This window comes from Rhinolophus hipposideros (assembly GCF_964194185.1).
Source record: "Rhinolophus hipposideros genome assembly, chromosome: 8".
NCBI lineage: Eukaryota > Metazoa > Chordata > Mammalia > Chiroptera > Rhinolophidae > Rhinolophus > Rhinolophus hipposideros.
This window is the reverse complement of record NC_138054.1, coordinates 50,204,573-50,226,391: the sequence shown is the minus strand read 5'-3', so window position 1 is coordinate 50,226,391 and position 21,819 is coordinate 50,204,573. Positions and strand designations below refer to the sequence as shown.

At 33.3% G+C, this 21,819-nt stretch overlaps 1 protein-coding gene across 10 annotated transcripts in view; it reads right to left on the bottom strand.

The window, feature by feature from the left end:
* The window catches only part of DOCK7 (dedicator of cytokinesis 7), a 185,012-nt gene that overhangs the window by 112,635 nt on the left and 50,558 nt on the right, over positions 1-21,819 (bottom strand). For all 10 annotated transcript variants that reach the window (XR_013993811.1, XM_081056499.1, XM_081056491.1 and 7 more), the window contains exons 12-14: positions 18,873-19,015; positions 15,275-15,368; positions 14,471-14,633 (exon numbers count right to left, since the gene is read on the bottom strand). Coding sequence is in view for 9 of the 10 variants with exons in the window: in XM_081056499.1 (XP_080912625.1) it covers positions 14,471-14,633; positions 15,275-15,368; positions 18,873-19,015 (400 nt within the window). In the remaining variant the exon portion in view is untranslated. The remainder of the gene's footprint in view (positions 1-14,470; positions 14,634-15,274; positions 15,369-18,872; positions 19,016-21,819) is intronic.

Genomic DNA, 21,819 nt, shown 5'->3' with positions numbered 1-21,819 from the left:
ATTTCTAATTGAAACAATTTAAATCTAAATCCTCAAGGATTATTAGATGTAAATCTTTTGACCATAATATCACTTGCCAGTATTTTTAAAACACGTTTTCAAAGGATATAGTGCCCAAGTTAGGTAGTGACTCACCTATCAATAAATATTCAGCATTATGTGTTTCAAATCACCCAGTATACATATATTATATACATATGACATATATAAAAAATATATGACATATATAAATATATATGATCTATGTGGATCCTACATAAATATTTTGTTCCAAAAAAGCATAAAAGAATATACACAAGAACAAGTTTTAGTTTTCAGAACCACAGCCTGTCAAAATTGACTTTGTAGAGCCAGAACAACAAAATAGCTTTTGTCACGAAAAAAAAAAAAACACACACAAAAAAAACTGGAAGCTTCCAAGTGCAAAATAATGTGATTAATATACCAACTCTATTTGTATTGCAATTTTTTACCATGTTTCATTTTGATCTTTTTAAGAGTACTAAAGTTTTTTTCTCCACATAAAACTCAAATTGACAGATGACTATGGAAGTGAAAAAGAAAGGATTTTTTCTTTATGGTGCACAAAATTGTGTCCTGTCCTCAGTACTTTGCCAAAAGTGCTTTAATTCACCACTAACTCACAATTGTCGAATCTAAAGGCCCTTTCTTAGTCCACATACCCTTTGATCTCTCTACCACTTACGAGTAACAGTATTCTTTTTTCAAACTCAACCTTCATTTTGCTTCTACACTACTACAACACTCTCCACAAATTATCTCTAACCTGAACCCAACTTGATAGCCTTATTCCTTCCTAGTATTTAGTATTGTGGGCCAATGCACAATTTTCAATCATCTCTTCTACTTTTACCTTCAGAAACTCAATCTACTCTCATAGACTCATTTCTTTCCATGAATAAAGTTCCTGAATCTACAAATTATTCCCAGATCTCTCTCCAGTTCCTCTGGAGAACTGGAGGCATACTTGCCATTTCTCCTTTGGATATCCTATATCTCCTCAAGCTCAATATATCACATAAATTCACCAACGCCTTACTGTGTCTGCTGGCCCTCCCTCCCTTACCCTATCTTATCCTAGTCCACTGGGTCTCCTCCTTGCTTCACCATAGCCGTTAATGGCATTACCTTGCTTCCCAATCATGGAAGCTTAAAACCCAGGAGGACAGCGCTGGCTTTAACTTTGTAAACCATCTCTCCTGTATCTTAAGACACTAAGTTCAATACAATATTCTTTTGAAAAGTCTCTTAATCTGATAAGCTTCCTTCCCATTTCCACTGCCAAAAAAACTATCAAGGACTGCCTTTAACCTGAGTCTTAAAATTATCTAAATAGTCTCCTGCCTGGCCTCTTAATTTTATGACTATCTCCCCTCAATCTTTCTAAAACAAATTTACAATGGCTGCATACTACTTTCATCTGTGTCGTTCAAACTTGTCCATTAAAAGAGCATAACAACCAAGGACAATGAAAACATATCCTTATAGGTTCTGGATAAAATGGCTTGATATAAGCACCAATTTCCTTTAGAATTTTACTAGGATTTCATCTTAAATTTTAAAATCTTCACATTACATGAGAATGGTATTTTCTACTCCATAAACACATCTTCATATAAAAATAGTCATTCCTCTCCAAATCTTGTAAAATGTGATGTCCCTGGAAGATGTGTCATGTTTATGCTGTGGACTTGTATATCCCAAAGAGCTGTGGCCTCACAAGAACATGCACCCCAATTAAAAGAGCATAAACTTACAGAACAAAATCCAAATCTCTTCCAAAGATTCAAAGGTTTTTATAATCTGACCCGTAATTACCTCTTTAAGCACTTTCTTGCCTAACACAAACCCTCAGCTCTAATTAAAATTATCTACTTTTAAATATCCCATATATACTTTCCTAATGCCATTCCATTTGTCTACAATGCCCCTTCACACCTTTCTGCTTGACTAGGTCCTATTTATACTTCAAGATATGGATAATCTCACTTTCTCCACAAATATCCTACTAACTAAAGGCTCCTTCCTCTGAAACCTCGCAGCATTCCTGTTTGTACCCCTCAGCTGACACTTAGCAAGTCAAGACAGAAAAGTAAATCTGGCAAACATAATAATAAAAATTGTGAAAAACAACAATAAAAACTCCAAGAAGTCAAAGATAGTCAATCTACTTGATTTTAGTGAATTTCAGCAGTTCCCCCGCTTATCCGCAGTCTTGCTTTCCACGGTTTCAGTTACCCACAGTCAAGTGCGGTCCAAAAATAGTAAATAAAGAATTTCAGAAATAAACAAGTCACAAGTTTGAAACTGCACAGTGTCCTGAGTAACATGATGAAATCTCCCACTGTCCCGCTTCATCCTGCCCAAGATGTGAACCATCCCTTTGTCCAGCATGGCCACACAATACATGGTACCCTCCCATCAGTCACTTAGAGGTCAACCAGGTGAACAGGTGACCATACCAGAATCACAGTGCTTGTGTTCAAGTAATCCTAATTTTACTTAATCATAGCCCAAAGCACAAGAGTAGTGACGCAAGCAATTCAGACATGCCAAAGGGAAGCCATACAGTGCTTCCTTTAAGTGAAAAGGTAAAAATTCTAGATGTAATAAGAAAAAAACATCATATTCTGAGGTTGCTAAATCTACAGTAAGAATGAATCTTCCATCTGTGAAACTGTAAAGAAAAAAGAAATTTGTGCTAGTTTTGCTGTCGCTTCACCTCCAACTGCCAAAACTACAGTCCCAGTATGGTAAGTGCTTAGTTAGAAAGGAAAAGGTATTAAATTTGTGCCATGAAAACATGACATCTTCATGGCTTGATGACCCTCCTTCTTGATGTATTGTCAGAAGGTCGACAGTATCCTAATGCTATCACAATGCCTATGGCATTCACCTCATTTCATCTCATCACGTAACCATTTGTATGATCTCGTCATGCAGGCCTTTGTGTCATCTCACATCATCACAAGAAGGGTGAATACAGTTCAATAAGATATTTTGAGAGAGATATACCACATTCACATTAACTTTTATTACAGTATATTGTTATAACTTCTATTTTATTATTAGTTATTTTTGTTAATTTCTTACTGTACCTAATTTATAAACCTTATTATAAGTATGTGTGATTAGGAAAAAACAGTACAATTCAGCAGGTCCTCAAATAACATTCTTTCAGTCAAGATCATTTCATTCACCATTGTTTCACTGGCACCTTGATGAGCTGCCTTAGGAACTTAACTCTTGTTTATATCAAGTAGCCTGTGGTAAAACTGGTTTTGTTATACGTCGTTTCGCTTAAAGTTGAGGAACCTATTGACAACATTAAGGGAGGACTTACTGTAAAGGGTTTGGCACTAGCCAGGGTTTCAGGCATCCTCTGGGGGTCTTGGAACATTTCTCCCACTGAGAAAGGGAGACCAATGTAGTGCAAATTTCTATACCAAGAATTTACTCTGAACCAGTGTGAATTTTACTGAGAGCAAGTATACACATTTCTCGTTTCAGGGTTACCTATCATAGTATAGTATAATCTATTTACCCACACTGCCATTTTAGAATCAGCATGTTTTCATGTTTGTATTTTTTCTTCCTCATAGCATAACTCATGGAAATCATTCATTAATCAAAAATGTGTTTATTAACCAGTGTTTATTGAATACCTACTATTTGCCTCCTTCATGAAACCTATTACAAATATGTATTATTAAATATTCTACCTTCTATTATAGGATAATCAAATTTCCTTGTTTTTTTCCTATCACTAACAACCACAAAATTGCGTTTATGCACATACTACTAAGTGATCATACAACACAGCAGGTTTCAAAATTGGAAAGTGGCCCAACAGTTGGTCTTTTTAGTCCAAAGTGTTCTCATCAACTAGGGCAAAATTACTCAATTGGTGTGAAATGCACAGTTCAAGGTCATGAAAGTAAAATTAACAATCTCCCAAAGTAAGCCTTTCTAAATGAGGTTTCAGTGACATTTTAAAAAAATATGTAATCAAGGATTCCATCTCAAAGATAACAATTGTTTTTCTAAATTCATATGTTTAATCCCAGGAACATTTAACAAAATGATTAGGTATGTGTGAAAAAGCCATAACCTACAGCTTAAATATGTACGGCTATAACTGCTTATCTTCAAATAAACAACTAAGCATCAGTTTCCACACCCCATATATGAGAATAATAATAACCTTGCCAAATCTACTTCATGAGGTCTTGTAACCATTAAGATACTGAATTTGAATGGTTTTATGAACTATAAAGTCCTAGACGAATTTATATACTTGTAAAAACTGAATCTTGGTTATCACACTTAAGATCTCTTTAAGTAAATAAACTGTACAAATGCTTCCTAACTGAAAATACTATAATTCTTAGGAGAGAACAACAAAACTGCTCTCCTCACATTCTGCTACTGTTTCTGAATTTTATTCCTTCCCTCCGAGTCTGAGATAACACCCCACCCATCATGTTCAAATGCAAGTCCTAACAAAGAACTTGGATAGGGTGGCTATGGTAAATGTTAGGAAATGGCTCTCAATTCAAGAATTTTTGTAGTTAAAATAAACTAGGGCAAACTGGATAGAATAAAAACCCAAGTGGTACATGTAGGCCAAAATCAAAACAGCAGAGTATGTGGCAATAGCTTGAGAAATCTCTGAAAACTAAAAGTAAATAGAAAGACCAATACTCTCTAAAGCAGGGAACCATCAACTTGAATGGGAAAAAAAACTACTCCTTAATTTTCACTGAAACTTGCACTTCCTTAAATTGTGAATGTGAGAAACTAACCATACGGGTATTAGCAATATATGAGACTTTGTCATTAACAGATATCATACATATTTTTACAACTATTGCAGATATCTCAAAATACTGCTTATGCTATTACCACTTAAAAAATATGGTAGATTTAAGACCAGCAGCTAGATCTTGTTATTTAATTCATTAATAAAGAAACACATATAACAATTTTAGTGTTTTGATCATTGTAATTCAATGTGATTGATTTCATTCATTATGCTATATATTTTATTTTATGTATTTGAAAACATTATTCCAAAACAGAGAATCATTGTATTCACAGAATTGTCAAAGTGTACGATGGCACAAAAAACATAAAGAACCCCAACTCTTAAGCAAAACCTACCATCATACAATAATCTAGTTTAAAAAATATGAAATACTTGGCTCTTGTATTATAATATAAATAGTATATATTTACTTTGACTTGCCAAACTGTTCCTAGAAACAAAATTTTAGGGGAAAAAAATGAATCAGAATATAATAAATAAGCTATTAAACTACTTAAGAGACTAATACAAGATAAAATTACCAATAGATCACAAAACACTTCAAATGTTATTGTGGCTACATTTTTTAAAGTCCTTACCTATTAGAAATACATACTAAAGGACTGACAAGTGAAATGATATGGTGACTAGGTTTTGTTTTAAAGTATTAAACAACGGGGCAGGTAACTGACGAAACAAGAATGACAATAGAGGTTAACTATACTGTTCTGTTTACTCTTGTATTATGTTTATAATTTTCCATTATAAAAAGTTTAAAACTATACTACTCAGATTAATTCACAGATAACCAGTTTACTAAGGATGATTAAGAGATGTATGGGTGGGTTATACTCCTAATTGCTAACAAAGGTTCAGATAAAAAAATAAATTGCATCCTTTCATTTTGTTTATCACACTGATTGTTACTAGCTCTGAACTGCATTCATTCTTATGGTGTTATTAACACCGTATTTGCTAGATATGTACAGTCTGTCTGAAAACTAGAAGAAAAACAAAGGTACTCAAGTTCAGTAGGTGATTACAACTAAGACTACTGCTGGGAAAGAGGCTAACTCTAACTAGCAATCTTGCCAAGAATGGCAGTGCTCTTAAGATCTGGATGTCTATAAAACACACAAGCATTTGCTCAATTAAATGTACCTTGATCTAAACAGCTCAAGCAACAGTGATGGTCAAGTACAAATTCGGAACATGAGTAACACTATTCACAATCTACTACCTAACAGATGATTTCAGACATTCAATAAAAACACTATTTTCCATTAGTAAGAAAGGACTCTTTATTTGGTTACCTTAATGTAACAACTGCACTAGTATTTTTTTCTTTGATACTGTGATAACAAGTATTTGCTTAATAAAACAAGCATTTTAGGTAAATAATCTCCACTTGTTTGGCACAATAAGAAATATGTCATTCATGAGACAAGAATATTGAACATGTGTGTGAGCCTTTATTTATATGAATGTCCACATGAATAAACTTCACCCAGCACCCATTATATATGGTGGTGAAACTTAAACAAACAGGAGGCAATCCTGACACATGCAATCCTGACAGGTTGGAGGTGACTGTAAAATATCTTTATAATCAACAGGCTGTCAAAGTAAAATTATTCTGCTCAAGTAAAGTCTTAACATTTAAAATTTTAGCTTTGTATGTGGCTATCTTTATACGTTTTGTAACTATTTCCTGTATATAAAAGTTAAAAGCAATAATCTATCTTAAAATACCTTTGTTTGAACTTTCTTCCAAATAAAACTTACCTTTCCTACAAAAAAAAAAGAAAAGAAATATGTCATTCATGTCCTAATTGCTAGAAACCATATCTATCTGTATAGCCTCATTTACCCCTACAGAGGATTTGAAAAGACCAGGTCCCTCTTGGTTTAACAATACTATACTACAGTAAGTGAACAACTACATGTGGGGCAGGGTGGGGGTGGGAGGCGAGTATTTATTTAAACGTGAAAATCTCTAACTTTAGGTATAACTGAACAATAAATTTTTTTTAAATGTCTTTGAGAAATCTCAATACTTTTAAAATGTAAAAATATAAAAAATTAAAAATTAAACTAAAATAAATATATTCACATATATACCCTTTTAGACAGCTCTTTCCTAATTGTCTGATAATAACTATAAAAATTGGAAGCAAAAGGTATTAAGTCATAAAAAATCTGTCACTTTCAGATTGCATTTTTTCCTGTGATTTCTCACCTCAGTCAAAAGTTTGCTTCAGTCATATCCATTCATTCTCCCTCTATTCAGACAATTCTTAAAATCTTTTTAACCCCATGAGACACTTCAAAATACACTCAAGTTTCATACTAAAAATAAAACTCACATTAAAGATACTTAGATTTCTGGTCTTTTCAGATATAAATTAGAACCTTCTACAATGTCAGCTTTGTCATTTATAAAACAGGGTTAACCATCTGGGTTCTGTGCAGGCTGCTATGCAGAGTTAGTGAGATAACGGCTGTATATAAACTTTTAAAAGTCTTAGCGTCAAACTTGACTTTCTTTTTTTAACATTATTTATTGGGAAACTGCACGCTTGTATTGATTGGTACAATGACCACTAGTACCAGAAACTATAGCTTACCTGCAACATTCCTCAGAAGGCAAAGAATCCAAACTAAGCTAGAAGAGTATTCTAGTATAACTATTTGGTCAACAAATATTTATGGAACTTTACAAAGTAGAATAAGCAACCTATGTGATTTGGTATTCAGGTCTCAGGGGCATTGAAGGCCCAAGTAATAATACAAAGCAGGCTACTACTGACTTTTATAACCTCTCTTTTTTAAAAATTGGCTTATCCAGGTGGGGGAGGAATCTTGTTTATTTTCATTTAATTTGTCTGCTCATGAGGGGGCATGCTTTTTTAATAAACACTTTATTTTAGAATAAAAAATATATTTATTCTTTTATCCAATTAATTATACCTGAAAAGCTCAGTACTATCACCTTGCAAACCAATCTCTCTCAACTTGTGTAATGCTTTGGTAAATGTAATCTAATAAAGCCATGACAATAACAATGAGTAACTTCTATCGAGCATTTAATGTGTCAGGCACTTCGCAAAAAGCTTTACATATATTATCTAATTTAATCCTCACAAATTTCTAAAATATAGGTATTTTTACTATCCCAATGTTAAAAGAAGGAAAGCCAATCAATCATCAGTTTTAAATAATTCTTAAAAATAAAATATGCTTACAAGATACTGGCGACAGGAACCCAACTCCCAAGATTCATAAGATATGTATATAGCCATACTACTTCAAATAACACAAAAATTATTGTTTCATATAACTCAGAGATTAATTTTTTTTAAAGCATACAGTCAACTTCATAATCATTAGGTGTGATCAAAAAGTACGGTGAATGTTTAAATCAAAAAATTTATTATATTAAAAGACACATTGTCATTAATACCCCTCAAAATACTATCCCTCGCTTCAAACACACTTATCCCATCATTCTTGCTACTTTCTGAAGCAGTTCTGGAAGCCCTCTTTCGGGAATATTTTTATAGTTGCAATGTCGTGGCGGCTGCCTCAATGTCCTGAATCAATTCAAAACGTTTACCTTTCATGGTCATTTTGACTTTGGGAAAGAGCCAGAAGTCACACGGTGCCAGATCCAGTGAATAAAGTGGAAGAGGACACACCATACTGTTTTTATCTGGCAGAAATTGCCATACCAGAAGCGATGTGACATGAAGTCTTTCCATTGTGATCACACAATACAGTGAATGCTGCTGCTGAGTGCGATCCAACGGAAAGGCAGGAATCTTTAATATGGGAAGTAGCACGCTGAACCTTAGTAACAGTGTGTGACAAGTTTCAACTTGTTTGGTGCAGTCAGTTGGGTGTGAGCTACAGTTGAGAGAAGGTGTGTTTCAAAGTGTGCAATAAATCATTTTCCATGATGACAACGCTCTGTGTCACACATCGCTTCTGGTACGGCAATTTCTGTCAAATAAAAATATTATGGTGTGTCCTCATCCACTGTATTCACCAGATCTGACACCGTGTGATTTCTGGCTCTTCCAAAGTCAAAATGATTCTGGACATCGAGGCAGCTACGACAGCGCAACTAAAGACACTCAGAAAGAGGACTTCCAGAACTGCTTCAGAAAGTGGCAAGAATGATGGGATTAGTGTGTTCCAAATGAAGCAGAGTATTTCGAGGGGGATTAATGTAAATGGCAATAATTCTTTTTTTAATTTAAACATTCAACATATTGTTTGATCATCTCATTTATCTTTTTTAAAAAGAAAACATTTTTGGCAGAAAAGTAGCAACAGGAAAAAATACACAACAAAGTATAGTAACGATAATTCTACTTCTATATTCTCATGTACTAATTTTATTTCTTTGAAGACACCCTTATACTAGAAAATTATTAATCTCTTTCTCAAAATAATAGATCCTTCTTGCTTCAACAGCTTTCTCTGGTAACATATTACTAATACAGCACAACAATCATTTCCATACCCTAAAAAACTGAGTAAGCTTGACATCCTGTATCACAATTTATTGATGTTTATTAATGAGTTAAAACATTTTACAAGTTCCTTACAGGCTGTTCATAAGGAATAAATAGGTTATGCAAAATTTTAACCTGAAACCAATTTATTTGGATGAAAAATATTAAAACCAAAGCAATATTTATTTTCAAAAAAGGTTTAAAAGGAACAAACATAATCGTAGGTTAGCTGGTTCTACTATTCTCTGGGAATAAACTGCCTACTCATGAGAGAACAAGTCTTTACACAGTTAATGAATTGTTTTTTTAAAATGTCTGCTGCCTACAATATACTTTCACTAATAACACCAGGGACGAATATCACCTCTGTAATTAATGGTTTAGATACAGTTCAAACTAAAGGTACTGAGATACATTAAAAGATCTCTCAAGATCATTCTCAAGCTAATATGCTGTGAATTCATTTTCATACTTGAAAAGTTTATTCCCAGAATGCAAAATAGTTAGTTTTTGGACAATTACCCTTACCAATTCAAATGATAAAGCATTCAATCACAAAACCCAAAATTAAACCCAAATAAGTTATCATAAAGAGGTAATACATGTTTATATAATTTCCACAAATTCTTATAGTAAAACCATACTAACTTATAATTTACAAAATCCACTTAAATCTTTTGGCGTATTAACTTTTCCATCTCCTCCAAGAGGAGTACCTGATATATTACATACAATTAGATACATATTTCAGAGAAAACAATATACTATCTTGTTTAGTAAGATGTCTCCTCACATAGTATAAGCTCTCTACCCAATTCTCATGCAAGTCCTGTAACATGTAGATTTTCTATTTTGGCTCTAGTTTCTATTACTTCATAGACATGATACTCTGGGATGCCATGTCTATCAAGTGTTACACTTAGGTCAATTTTAAGACATTTAAAAATTATTAAACAAGAATAAATAAATGTACACTTTGAGGCAAATAATAAGGTAAATAAACGTGTTCTGCCTGCTTCAATAAAAATGTAGCAACAAATTATCTAGCAATGAGAATTTTTTTCATATTGTATATAATTATGAATGCTGGTTGTGCTATCATCCCAAACGATGCAGAACATAGAAAATAAAATAAGATGACCTGGGTTCAAATCCAAATAAGTTTTTTAATCTCAGCCTTATTTTTCTTACCTATAAGTGGAGATAAACAAATAATATTGCCAGATTTATGTAATTTGTATAATTCTTAATGAATAACTTAAATGAAAATAATTTAATACCATAAAGTACTAAATAAATGTTATTATATCACATGAAAGTTCAGAACACCAGGGATAAAGAAAACACCTCAAAAAAAGCCTTCAAAGGAAAAAAGAAGACATAAACAAAGGATTAGCAATCAGAATTATACTAGACTACTCAAAAGTATCACTTAAAACCAGAAGACAGTTAGTTATGTTATGTTTTCAAAATTATGACAGAACGTGATTTACAACTTCGAATTTTATATCCATTAAAACTAACAATTCTGGAGTAAGGGTAAATTAAAGATATTGTCAGATGTAAACAGTCTCAAATAATTTACCCCCATACGCCCTATTTCAGGAAGATACTGAAGGTTCTCAGTGAATTGTATAAACCAAGAAAGAAAAATATTTATGAAATAAGGACTCCATTGCAAAAGAAATACAAAAAAAATTTCCAGGAAAATGGTAAATAGGCTACAAGATGACAAATGTACAGTAAATCTAGTAAGCCTACAAAATCTCCTCTGCCATGTTAACTTATAATTTCACGGGGAACTAAGAAAGTTGCAAGAGTGGAAATGATTGATTAGCTGATGTATTTTACTGTATTGCAAGAAGCATTACAGAGAATTTTCATAACACAGAAAAACAGGGACTAAATAATGTCACCACTCCAGAGAAAATAAAAAGTTATATAAAACAAATAAGGGAATAAAAATCATAGTAATTTACATGGCTCAGATGCAAAAATGGTTATATAATAATCACAAAAATGTAAAAAATAACATTTACTTAATGAAAAACTGGGATGTAACTAAATTTGGAAGAGATGATATAGTATATGTATTTTTTTCTGGATTTATGCAAATATATATTTTTTTTCGTTGTTTTGTTGTTGTTTTGGAAGGAGGATTAAGAGTTCAATCTTCATCTTCTATAACCATCAGTAGATATTATTAAAAACTGAAAAACAATTGGGAGTTAGGGGGTAGGTGAAATGGGTGAAAGGAGTCAAAAGGTACACACTCCAGTTATAAAATAAATAAGTCATGGGACTGCAACATACAGCATGGCGACGATAGTTAATGTACAGCATGTTGACTGTATTACATATTTGAAATTGCTAAGAGAGTAGATCTTAAAAGTTCTCAACACCAAAAAGAAAAATTCTCTATGTATGGTGATGAATGTTAACTAAACTTATTGCAATCATTTCACAATACATATAAATACTGAATCATTGTGTTATACACCTGAAACTAATATAATTTGTATGTCAATTGTATGTCAATTTTAAGAAAGAATCAAGAAAAAGAAGGATGAACATGTTATTTAGAAACAAGGAGCAATATACCAAAAGAAGGAGGAAAAGAAGTTACTGACTGACGCTGAAGATAAGACATCAGGGTAGGGAAAGGTTGGTAGAAGTAAGATAAACAACCTTTGTTGTAATTTTAAGTCTTATGGTACTTTTTTAATTTCAAGTATATTCATATAAGTCTTTTAAAAATATAAATATGTAAATAAATAACAAAGGTAAGTAGGAAAATGAACCAAATAAAAGACCACTCGAAGTCCCCAACTTACATTTTCTGCTTTTGAAATAATCCAAGCAGAGGCAAGCTAGATAAACACAAGTAAGTGATGCTCTAGATGAGATTCCTATACTAGATAAGAGATAGAATAGATAACCTCTAAATTATTCAATATAAATCTTGGTTTATATCTCATTTCTTTATTTCATATCCTTCTAAGTAGTTGTATATATAAGACATAGGTAATTTATAGGAGAATTTGTATTATTTTGCTTCTTTTAAAAGCAACATTAAAAAAAAAAAAAAGCAACATATATTTTTGTTAGCCTATCAGACTAAGTGCCAATTACATGCAAAGCTTTGTGCTCTGTACCCTCACAAGAGAAGACAGGTATTATTATCATATATTTATTAATAAGAAAATTGAGTGGCCAATGTATTAAGTAACTTGTCCTAAGTCACCCAAATAGTAAATAGTGGAGTCAGAGATCACACCTGTATCTGTATGACTCTAAATCCCATCCTCCTACCAGTGCAGTTTCCAATTTCTCAACTCGTTAAATAAATATTTACTGTGTTTTCTGTGTACTAGCACACTATTCGAGATGCTGAAGATAAAGTGGTAAACAAAATAGACGAGTCCCTGCCCTTCACAGTAATTACATTCTAACGAGAGAGACAAAAAAAAAAACGATCTTATAACTATATATTATAATGTCAGGTAACAAATACAAAGACGGTTAAAGAGCTAGGGAAGGGAAGCAGTGGATCTTTTTAGGCAGGTTGATAACAGTGAGTCTCTCTAGGAAGTGACCTTTAAGCAGATAAGATGTCTGAATAAGGAACCAAGCCATGTGGAGAGCTGGGGGAAAACATAACAGGCAAAGGGAAGAACAAATGGAAAAGCCTTAGGCAGAACTGAATTTTGTTTGCTCAAGGATGAAGGATAAAATGAAATAAGGAAAGCGAAGATTAGTAGGATTTAAAGTTGGAGAAAGGCAGGAGTCAAATCATGTAAAGTCTTAAAGACTATCATAAAAAAAATACCTTCTTTTTCTTTTTTGCTTGAAATGGAAGCCACTAGAGGTTTTCAGACAGAGGAATGAATGATCTGATTTGTAATTCTAAAAAATATCTCTGGTTGCAATGTTGAGAATTGACTGAGCCAGGGGTAGAAATAAGATGATCAAATTAGAAAGGTACAGCAAAATTCAAGATCAGCAGCTATCCAATATGATACCTTCTAGGCCCACGTGGCTCTTAAGCATTTGAAATGTGACTCATCTGAATTGAGGTGTACTTTAAGAATAAAACACACACTAGACTTTGAAGACTTTTAGTAGAAAAGAAAAAAGTAAAATACCTCAATAATTTTTTACACTTATTACATATTGAAATAATATGTTGGGTTAAACAACATAATATTAATTTCACCTGTTCCTTTTTATTTTTTAATGTAAGAGCTACAAAATTTTTAATTACAAATATGGTCCCTTAGTATTTCTATTTAACAGTGCTGACCTAGATGGTGACTTAGACTAGAGTTTTAAAGGTGGACGACATAAAAAATATTGGATTTAGGATACATTTTGAAAGTAGAACCTACAAAACTTGGAGGAGTAAATGAGGAAGAAAAGAAACCATTTTGATTCTCAAAATTTTAGACTCAGGAACTGGGTAAATTGTAGTGAAATATGCTAAGACGGGGAAGTCTTGGTTAGAATCTTATGTCTGAGCTGCCCTGTTGGATATACCAACAGATATGTCAAGTCATGTTCTCAGCATTCACTAATAGAGGGAGCATCATTTACTAAAAGTATATGTAAATGGTACCGCTGGAATTATGTAGTGGTCAGCCTTAAAAGCCTATTCTACAACCTCATGTCAAGTATTCTCTAAGCAGCATATACTCACCAAATATTGTTGATTAATTGTTAGAACATAGTGCATGTTGATTCATGTATAACGCTAGATTCTGCTGATAAGAACATTTGAGGAAATATGGTAATTAGAAGTTCAAAACTTTTAACCTAGGAGTCCACCATTCAAATGGTAGCTCCACTGACACTCCAGTATATCCCTCAGCTTATTCACTTCTAAAAAGGTAACACCTACCTTAAGCTATGAGGATTACACAAGATCATGGATGTAAGATAATTACATTATACCTGGAACATAGTAAAAGCTTAATAGATTAAGCTATTAATAAAATCATATGGTAAGAAATGGAATATGTGACAAAGCCATAAAAGATGTTTGGAGAGTTTCATTCTAGTTCTACTTTAATATTGGAATATATAGTATCTTATTGTAGAATTCTCCAAAATTAAAATGTGTTACCTGTAAGTAGTGTTTGGAACGTAGACATCCCTGGCAGGAAATTCCAAAATTTCTCTGGTGGGTCTAACCCTACTGTCGGGGTAAAGCTTCACTTGTAGCAGCTCTGGAGTTAGACAATAATGGGGACTTTCAGGTGCCGGAGAAATGTCTATCTTCAGCTGAGCTGCATATAAAAACATATTATAAAACCAATGTAAACATAATAAAAACTTCATGTTAAAAATGTTTTTGGAAGGATTCAGATCCTATTTTTCCAAGAAGTCTGGGAAGAAACCAAAATTACTATCTTCTCAGACCCCTAAATTAATTCATTTTACCAAGTATCAAACTTATAAATTACTGAAACAGACAAATACATGTAAACTACCGGATGAATGAATGAGAAGGAAGGAAGGAACAAAAAATGAAAAACAGAGAGAGGAATCTAGCACAGGAACAAGCCGACGTTTCAAAGATTAAATATTTGATTTAAACTTGGTAGGCTTCAAAATAGTTTTACTCAGGAATGGTCTGCTCTGATCATAATATGAATCTGTTTCTGAATATTTATCATTCAATGTACTTTTTTTTCCTCTGGAAAATAATTTTAAGCCACGATATCATTCATTCTTCTCATTTCAGTACTCAAATCCTGCATCCAAACTATTAGACCACATGAGAGTAATGAGATGAAGAAGACTGACAAGCATTGAGCACAAAAAGACAGATGGGCCAGATAACTGAAAAAAAGAATACACAGTTACCAACAATACAATATATTAGTGATAACAGTTATAATCATTTCTACTCAAAATTTTAAAATACCTGTAATCGGTCTTAGTCTCCGTAAAACAGAAGATGGCCTTCTCATATCAGCAAGGAATTTGTACAAATCTTCATCACTTAAGCGGTCTCCTTCCTGTTTTTAAAAACAAAGAAAAAAATATTTGATAAAACAAATATAATAGATTGAAAATGAATTTATATTGCCCGTCTTCCTTCAATTTAGTCAGAATGAAAAGTAATAATAATCATAATCCTGCCCTTCTTCCTTCAATTTAGTCAGAATAAAAAGTAAAATTAAGTTAATATAATCATGATTAAAAATAAATATGACTTATTTCCTTCCTTTATTGCTTTCAAATGTTATTAAGAGTACTGCTATTTATTTTTAAATTTTACATATTTACTTATAGCCTGTTATTTATGTTTATAAGGTATTATAGGACACTCTAAAATATAGAAAATCAATGTAAGTTGATGAAAATAAGAAAAAAAGAATACAGACATAAAACAAACGTGTGTGTCACAAACACATACACATATATATGGCAGTCTTATAAATTTGTTACATTTGAGTTTATATTTGTCTTTTCAATTTTATATCACCAAATTTCTCAAATGCACAATATACACCCTTGGCTGAATTTGAAAAAGAAAAGATGTAAAACAAAAAACTACTCTTAAAGAAAAGGACAATTATCTTGATACTAATACCAGAAAGACAACTCTGAAAAGACCCCAATGGGAAAAGAGACAGACAAAACTAAACTACGTCTAATACAAAAATTTCAATTAATAATTTCAATAATGCAATATTTTTTCTTATAATTAAAATAGGTAGGGATTGACTTTACTTTTATTCAAGTCACTTTTTAGATTTTATTAATCCAATCCTCCTGCATTTGATATCTTACTGTTTTTAATGCATAGTTTATATATTGTCTTTTTATCTTATTTGTAACTAATATATTTAAGGCTACTTTATTATTGTGAGCTCGCCCTTAGCCATATCCCATTTATTCACTGTTGCATTCTCAATAGAGTACGTACTTGCTCTTTTATCCCATTATCTACAAAAGTGATTTTTAATTTCTAAGGGGTTGGAGATTTTTGTTAATACTTTTATAGGTTTTAGTTTTGCTGAGTTATGGTTTGTTGAGTTTATCAGGATTTTTTCAGTGACCTAATATATGATTATTGCAAATGTTCCATCAGTTGCTAAAACAGTATATACTCTCCTTGAGTATAGAATATAGATCTTTAAATGATCCTCATTTACAATACATTCAAATTATCTCTAGACTTCATTATTTCTGTGTACTTAACCTGTTCAATTGATTATATTATTGGCCTCTATTCTTTACTCTGTCGGTTTCTATGCCTTTTGTTAGGTGGGACATAATTGTCTCCCCAAGGCTTGACCATGTGACTTGTTTCCACCAGTAAGCAAACACGATGCAGAAACTTGAAAAACATTTGCACAAGTGAGCTTGTCCTCTCTTGAACTTCTACTCCTGCTATCAGAACATAACCAACCCACCCTGCTAGAGGATAAGAGTAGAAGTTGAGAGACATGGAAGAGGTCTGAGTCATTTCAGTCTTCCCAGAAGTCAGTCAGTCTAAATCAGCTGACCCCACTTAACCTCCAATCATGTGAATGAGCCTAGCTGACACTCCCTTCTCCCCACTGCATGTTTACTGTTATGTATTCCTGAAGCAATAGATAATTTACATACCTTCTAACAAATAGAACAAATGTCCTTATAACTAATGTGAGGGGATGATTTTGTTTTTAAATCTCTATGTATTTCTAATAATTTTAGCTTGACACATTTCAAATCTGTACATAAACATTGATTACTATATTCCAATTGTGGATAGTGTTCTCTCATCAATTTAAAAAAAACTGCCTTCTGTATCTCATTTAGGAAAAACTTGTGCCCTGACTTTTACTTTATTAAAATTGTAATCACAGCTTTTTACTTTATATTTGCCTTATGTATAATACTCTAGCTATTTAAAAATACTTCTAAAAATTACACATGTTAAGTTAAAAAAATACAGAACTGTACAAAGTGTAATTTCTTTCTATTGCTCCATGTCTCCAGCAATCATTCACTTTCAAGTTTTTACAATCACTTTGTGATAGTTTCTAGTTACCAGCCTCTAGTACATGGTAAATGCTCAAAAAGTATTTGTTGAATAATGGGTAGGTGGATGGATTGGTACTCAGTACATTATGAATGCTCAAAATATATTTGTTGGATAAATAGGTGGGTGGGTGGGTGGATGACTTGTTCATTTAAGTTTACAATACCAGTTCAATGATACAGCAGCTCAAGAAATGAAAAAAAAGAGCTCTGGAAGTATCGGCAGGAGTGATGTAGTAGCTAAAGAAATACAAAAAAAGTGAAATATCATAGCTGCAAGACTGTGTCACTGTATTGGGTAAATCTACTGCCATTTCCATAGCTATACCTGGCCTATCACCTCAGCCAAGCAACACTGTGGCCTTTTCTAGACTCTTGTATTACTGTCCACAATAAAAAAAAAGACCTTTAACACTTCAGACACTTCTCACCTGCTTTATTTTCCATCTGAGTCTCTCAGAGCACCTGCTTATGAATGCTATTGATATATAACCATGAAAGGGACTTCAAGTAGACTGCTGTCAATTCATGGCATGTCCTGTCCTAAAATTTTACCCTATCAAGTTATAAGGTGTCAGCAGTCCAGGATTTCCTCCTTTTAGAGTAACTTCTAACATACATGCATGGTATCCTTTTCCAGTTTGTCGAGTTAATACAAATTTTCTCCCATTCTTATATGGTTCTATTCAACTGACTAAGACAAATGCTTTCCAAATTTTCTGAGCTTGATTTATAGTATAAAATTTATTTTACATAAAAATCCAGTATGCATATATACATAGTCATACACTCACAAAAAAAATGGGGGGGAAATGCTCACTGAAGCAATCTTAGACCTCATTATGAGCAATGCACTATTATATTTCTATTCTACTGTGTTATTTTTTTAAGCTGCGTGATATCTACTAAATTGTCATTCCCATTCATGGATCATGACCAGCAGCATTTGAAAAATACTGACTTGACTCATGATTTGAAGTGTAGGGAACATATTTGCAAAAAATATGTTTAAGAACTTCTTGGACGTATAAATTCACCTGTAAAAACAACGATGGCATTTAGCACAGAAACATACTACTAGGACCTGAAAGTTCCAGTCCATATTCTATGGGTATGATGGGTTAGATAAAAAAAAAGCTTGGGTAAGAAGGACAGATGTAACCACACAACCACTCTAAGAAGATTCATAGCCATCAATGTTAAAGAAAAGTTAAAATATTACAATTAAGAAATAGGATATAGATGTGGAGGATTGATTTTAATGCATAAATGTCAACATTTAAATAAACACAATGATGAAACAACCGGTAAAATATAACTTATTTTTATGTTTTTCATTATTTTTATTTTTATTGTTTTTTAAATTTCTTGAAATCACAATTATTACATGTATATGTACTATATGTGCATGTACAATTACGTTTTTTTTGAAACCAAAAGAAATTTACATACAAATAGCCCCCTACAATTCCTACATGACAGAACAATACCTGCTTAAAAAAATTGGTCACTGTGAGCGTAGCAGGTCGAAAGCTGGTCAAGTTACAAGCATCATCTCCACTTGTTGTCCTTTCAAGTGATCGTCTACCAACAATACTAGAATTCCTCCTCTCTGACCAAGACCCTTTTCGTTCTAGCAAGGAAAAAAAAGGTATTCATCTTTATAATACTTAAAATTTGTTTTAAAGGAGCTTTCCAAACAGAAAAAACTCAATTGAGGCTGAAAATTATCCATTCAACATATTAATTACAGTAGAAAAATTTCACTCCCAGAGATTTCAGTAAAGCACTACCTAATATCTTCTAGTTCTCTTTTAAAACCTTCTCCAGTGTGAAATAAGTCTATATCACACAAAGATTATGCATATGACCAAAGATAAGCTATGAAGAGCAGCTATAAAGAACTATGTATTTACTAGGAAATATTAAACACAATGTTGAATATTTAGCACTTCTCTAGCGAATTCTTCTAAATATTCTCAGTCTTAGCACTTGAGTTTGAAACAGAATTTTAAGATAACTTGCATTCAAACTCTTTAAAGATAACCCTACTATTCAAAACCAATAGAACTAAGCTGAAGATAAAAAAGGAAATAGAAGAATTAAACAAAATTGTAAACAAACTAGACCTAACAGACATCTGTAATACACTGCACTAAGCAGAAGCAGAAGACGCATTTTTCTCAAGCACACACAGGACATTCTCCAAGACTGATTAATATAGGAGGTGTAATCAAACAATATGGCGAATGTTTAAATTTTAAAAAATTATTACAGTAAAAGACACATTGCCATTAATCCCCCTCAAAATATTCCCACTCATTTCGAACACACTTATCCCATCCCTCTTGCCACTTTCTGAAGCAGTTCTGGAAGTCCTCTTTTGGGAGTGTCTTTAGTTGTGCAGTCGTGGTTGCCTCGATGTCCTGAATCATTTTGACTTTGGGGAAAAGTCAGAAGTCACATAGTGCCAGATTTGGTGAATCAGGTGGATGAGGACACACCCTGATGTTTTTATTTGACAGAAATTGCCATATACCAGAAGCGATGTGTGACACAGAACGTTGTCATGATGGAGGATGATTTACGGCACACTTTAAAACCTTCTCTCAACTGTAGCTCACACCCGACTGACTGCACTGAACACGCTGACACTTGCCGCACACTGTTACTAATATTCGACACGCCACTTCCCATATTGAAGATCCCTGCTTTTCTGTTGGATGGCACTCCGCAGCAGCATTCACTGTATTTTCTGATCACAATGGAAAGGCTCCAAGTCACACATTGCTTCTGGTATGGAAATTTCTGTCACATAAAAACATTAGGGTGTGTCCCCATCCACCTTATTCACCAGATCTGGCACCGTGAGACTTCTGGCTCTTCCCCAAAGTCAAAATGACCGTGAAAGGAAAATGTTTTGAATCGATTCAGGACATTAAGGCAGCCGGGACAGCGCAAACTAAAGACACTCCCGAAAGAGGACTTCCAGAACTGCTTTAGAAAGTGGCAAGAACAATAGGATAAGTGCATTCAAAGCGAGGGGGAGTATTTTGAGGGGAATTAATGGCAATGTGTCTTTTACTGTAATATTTTTTTCATTTAAACATTCACTGTATTTTTTGATCACACCTCGTATAGGCATACGTCACTTGAATGCACATTGCAGATATTACATTTTTCACATATTGAAGGTTTGTGGCAACCCTGCGTTGAGCAAGTCTACTGGTGCCATTTTTCCAACAGCATTTGCTCACTTCGTGTCTCTGTGTCATTTTGGTAATTCTCACAATAATTCAAACTTTTTCACTGTTATATTTGTTATGATCTGTGATCAGTGATCATTAATGTCACTGTTATAATTGTTTTGGGGCAACACAAACCATGGCCATATAAGACAGCAAACTTAATTAATAATGTTGTGTGTTCTGACTGCTCCAATGACCAGTTGCTCCCTCATGTCTCTCTTCTCCTCGTTCTCCCTATTCCCTGAGACACGACAATATCAAAATTGGGCCAATTAATAACCCTACAATGGCCTCTAAGTGTTCAAGTGAGAGGAAGAGTCACGTATCTTTCACTTTAAATCAAAAGTTAGAAATGATTAAGCTTAGTGAGGAAGGTATGTAGAAAGCTGAGAAAGGCTGAAAGCTAGGTCTCTTGCACCAAACAGCCAAGTTGTGAATGCAAATGAAAAATTCTTGAAGGAAATTAAAAGAACTACTCCAGTGAACATACAAAAGATAAGAAAGCGAAACAGCCTTATTGTTGATACAGAGAAAGTTTTAGTAATCTAGATAAAAGATCAAACCAGCCATAACATTCCCTTAAACCAAAACCTAACCCAGAGCAAGGCCCTAACTATTTTCAATTATATGAAGCCTGAGAGAGTTGAGGAAGTTGCAGCTAGCAGAAGTTGGTTCATAGGTTTAAGGAAAGAAGCCATAACATAACAGTGCAAGGTGAAGCAGCAAGTGCTGGTGCAGAAGCTGCCGCAAGTTATCCAGAAGATCTAACTAAGATAATTAATGAGGGTGGATACACTAACAACAGATTTTCAGTGTAGACAAAACAGCCTTATGGAAGAAGATACCATCTAGGACTTTCATAGCTAGAGAAGATAAGTCAATGCCTGGTTTCAAAGCTTCAATAGACATACTGACTATCTTGTTAGGGGCTAATGCAGCTGGTGACTTTAAACTGAAGCCAATGCTCATTTGCCATTCTGAAAAATCTTTAGAGCCCTTAGGAATTATGCTAAGTTTGCTCAGCCTATGCTCTATAAATGGAACAAAGCTTAGATAGCACATCTGTTTACAACATGGTTTACTGAACACTTTAAGCCCACTGTTAAGACCTACTGCTCAGGAAAAAAAAGATTCCTTTCAAAATATTACTGGTCGTTGACAATACACCTGGTCACCCAAGAGTTCTGAT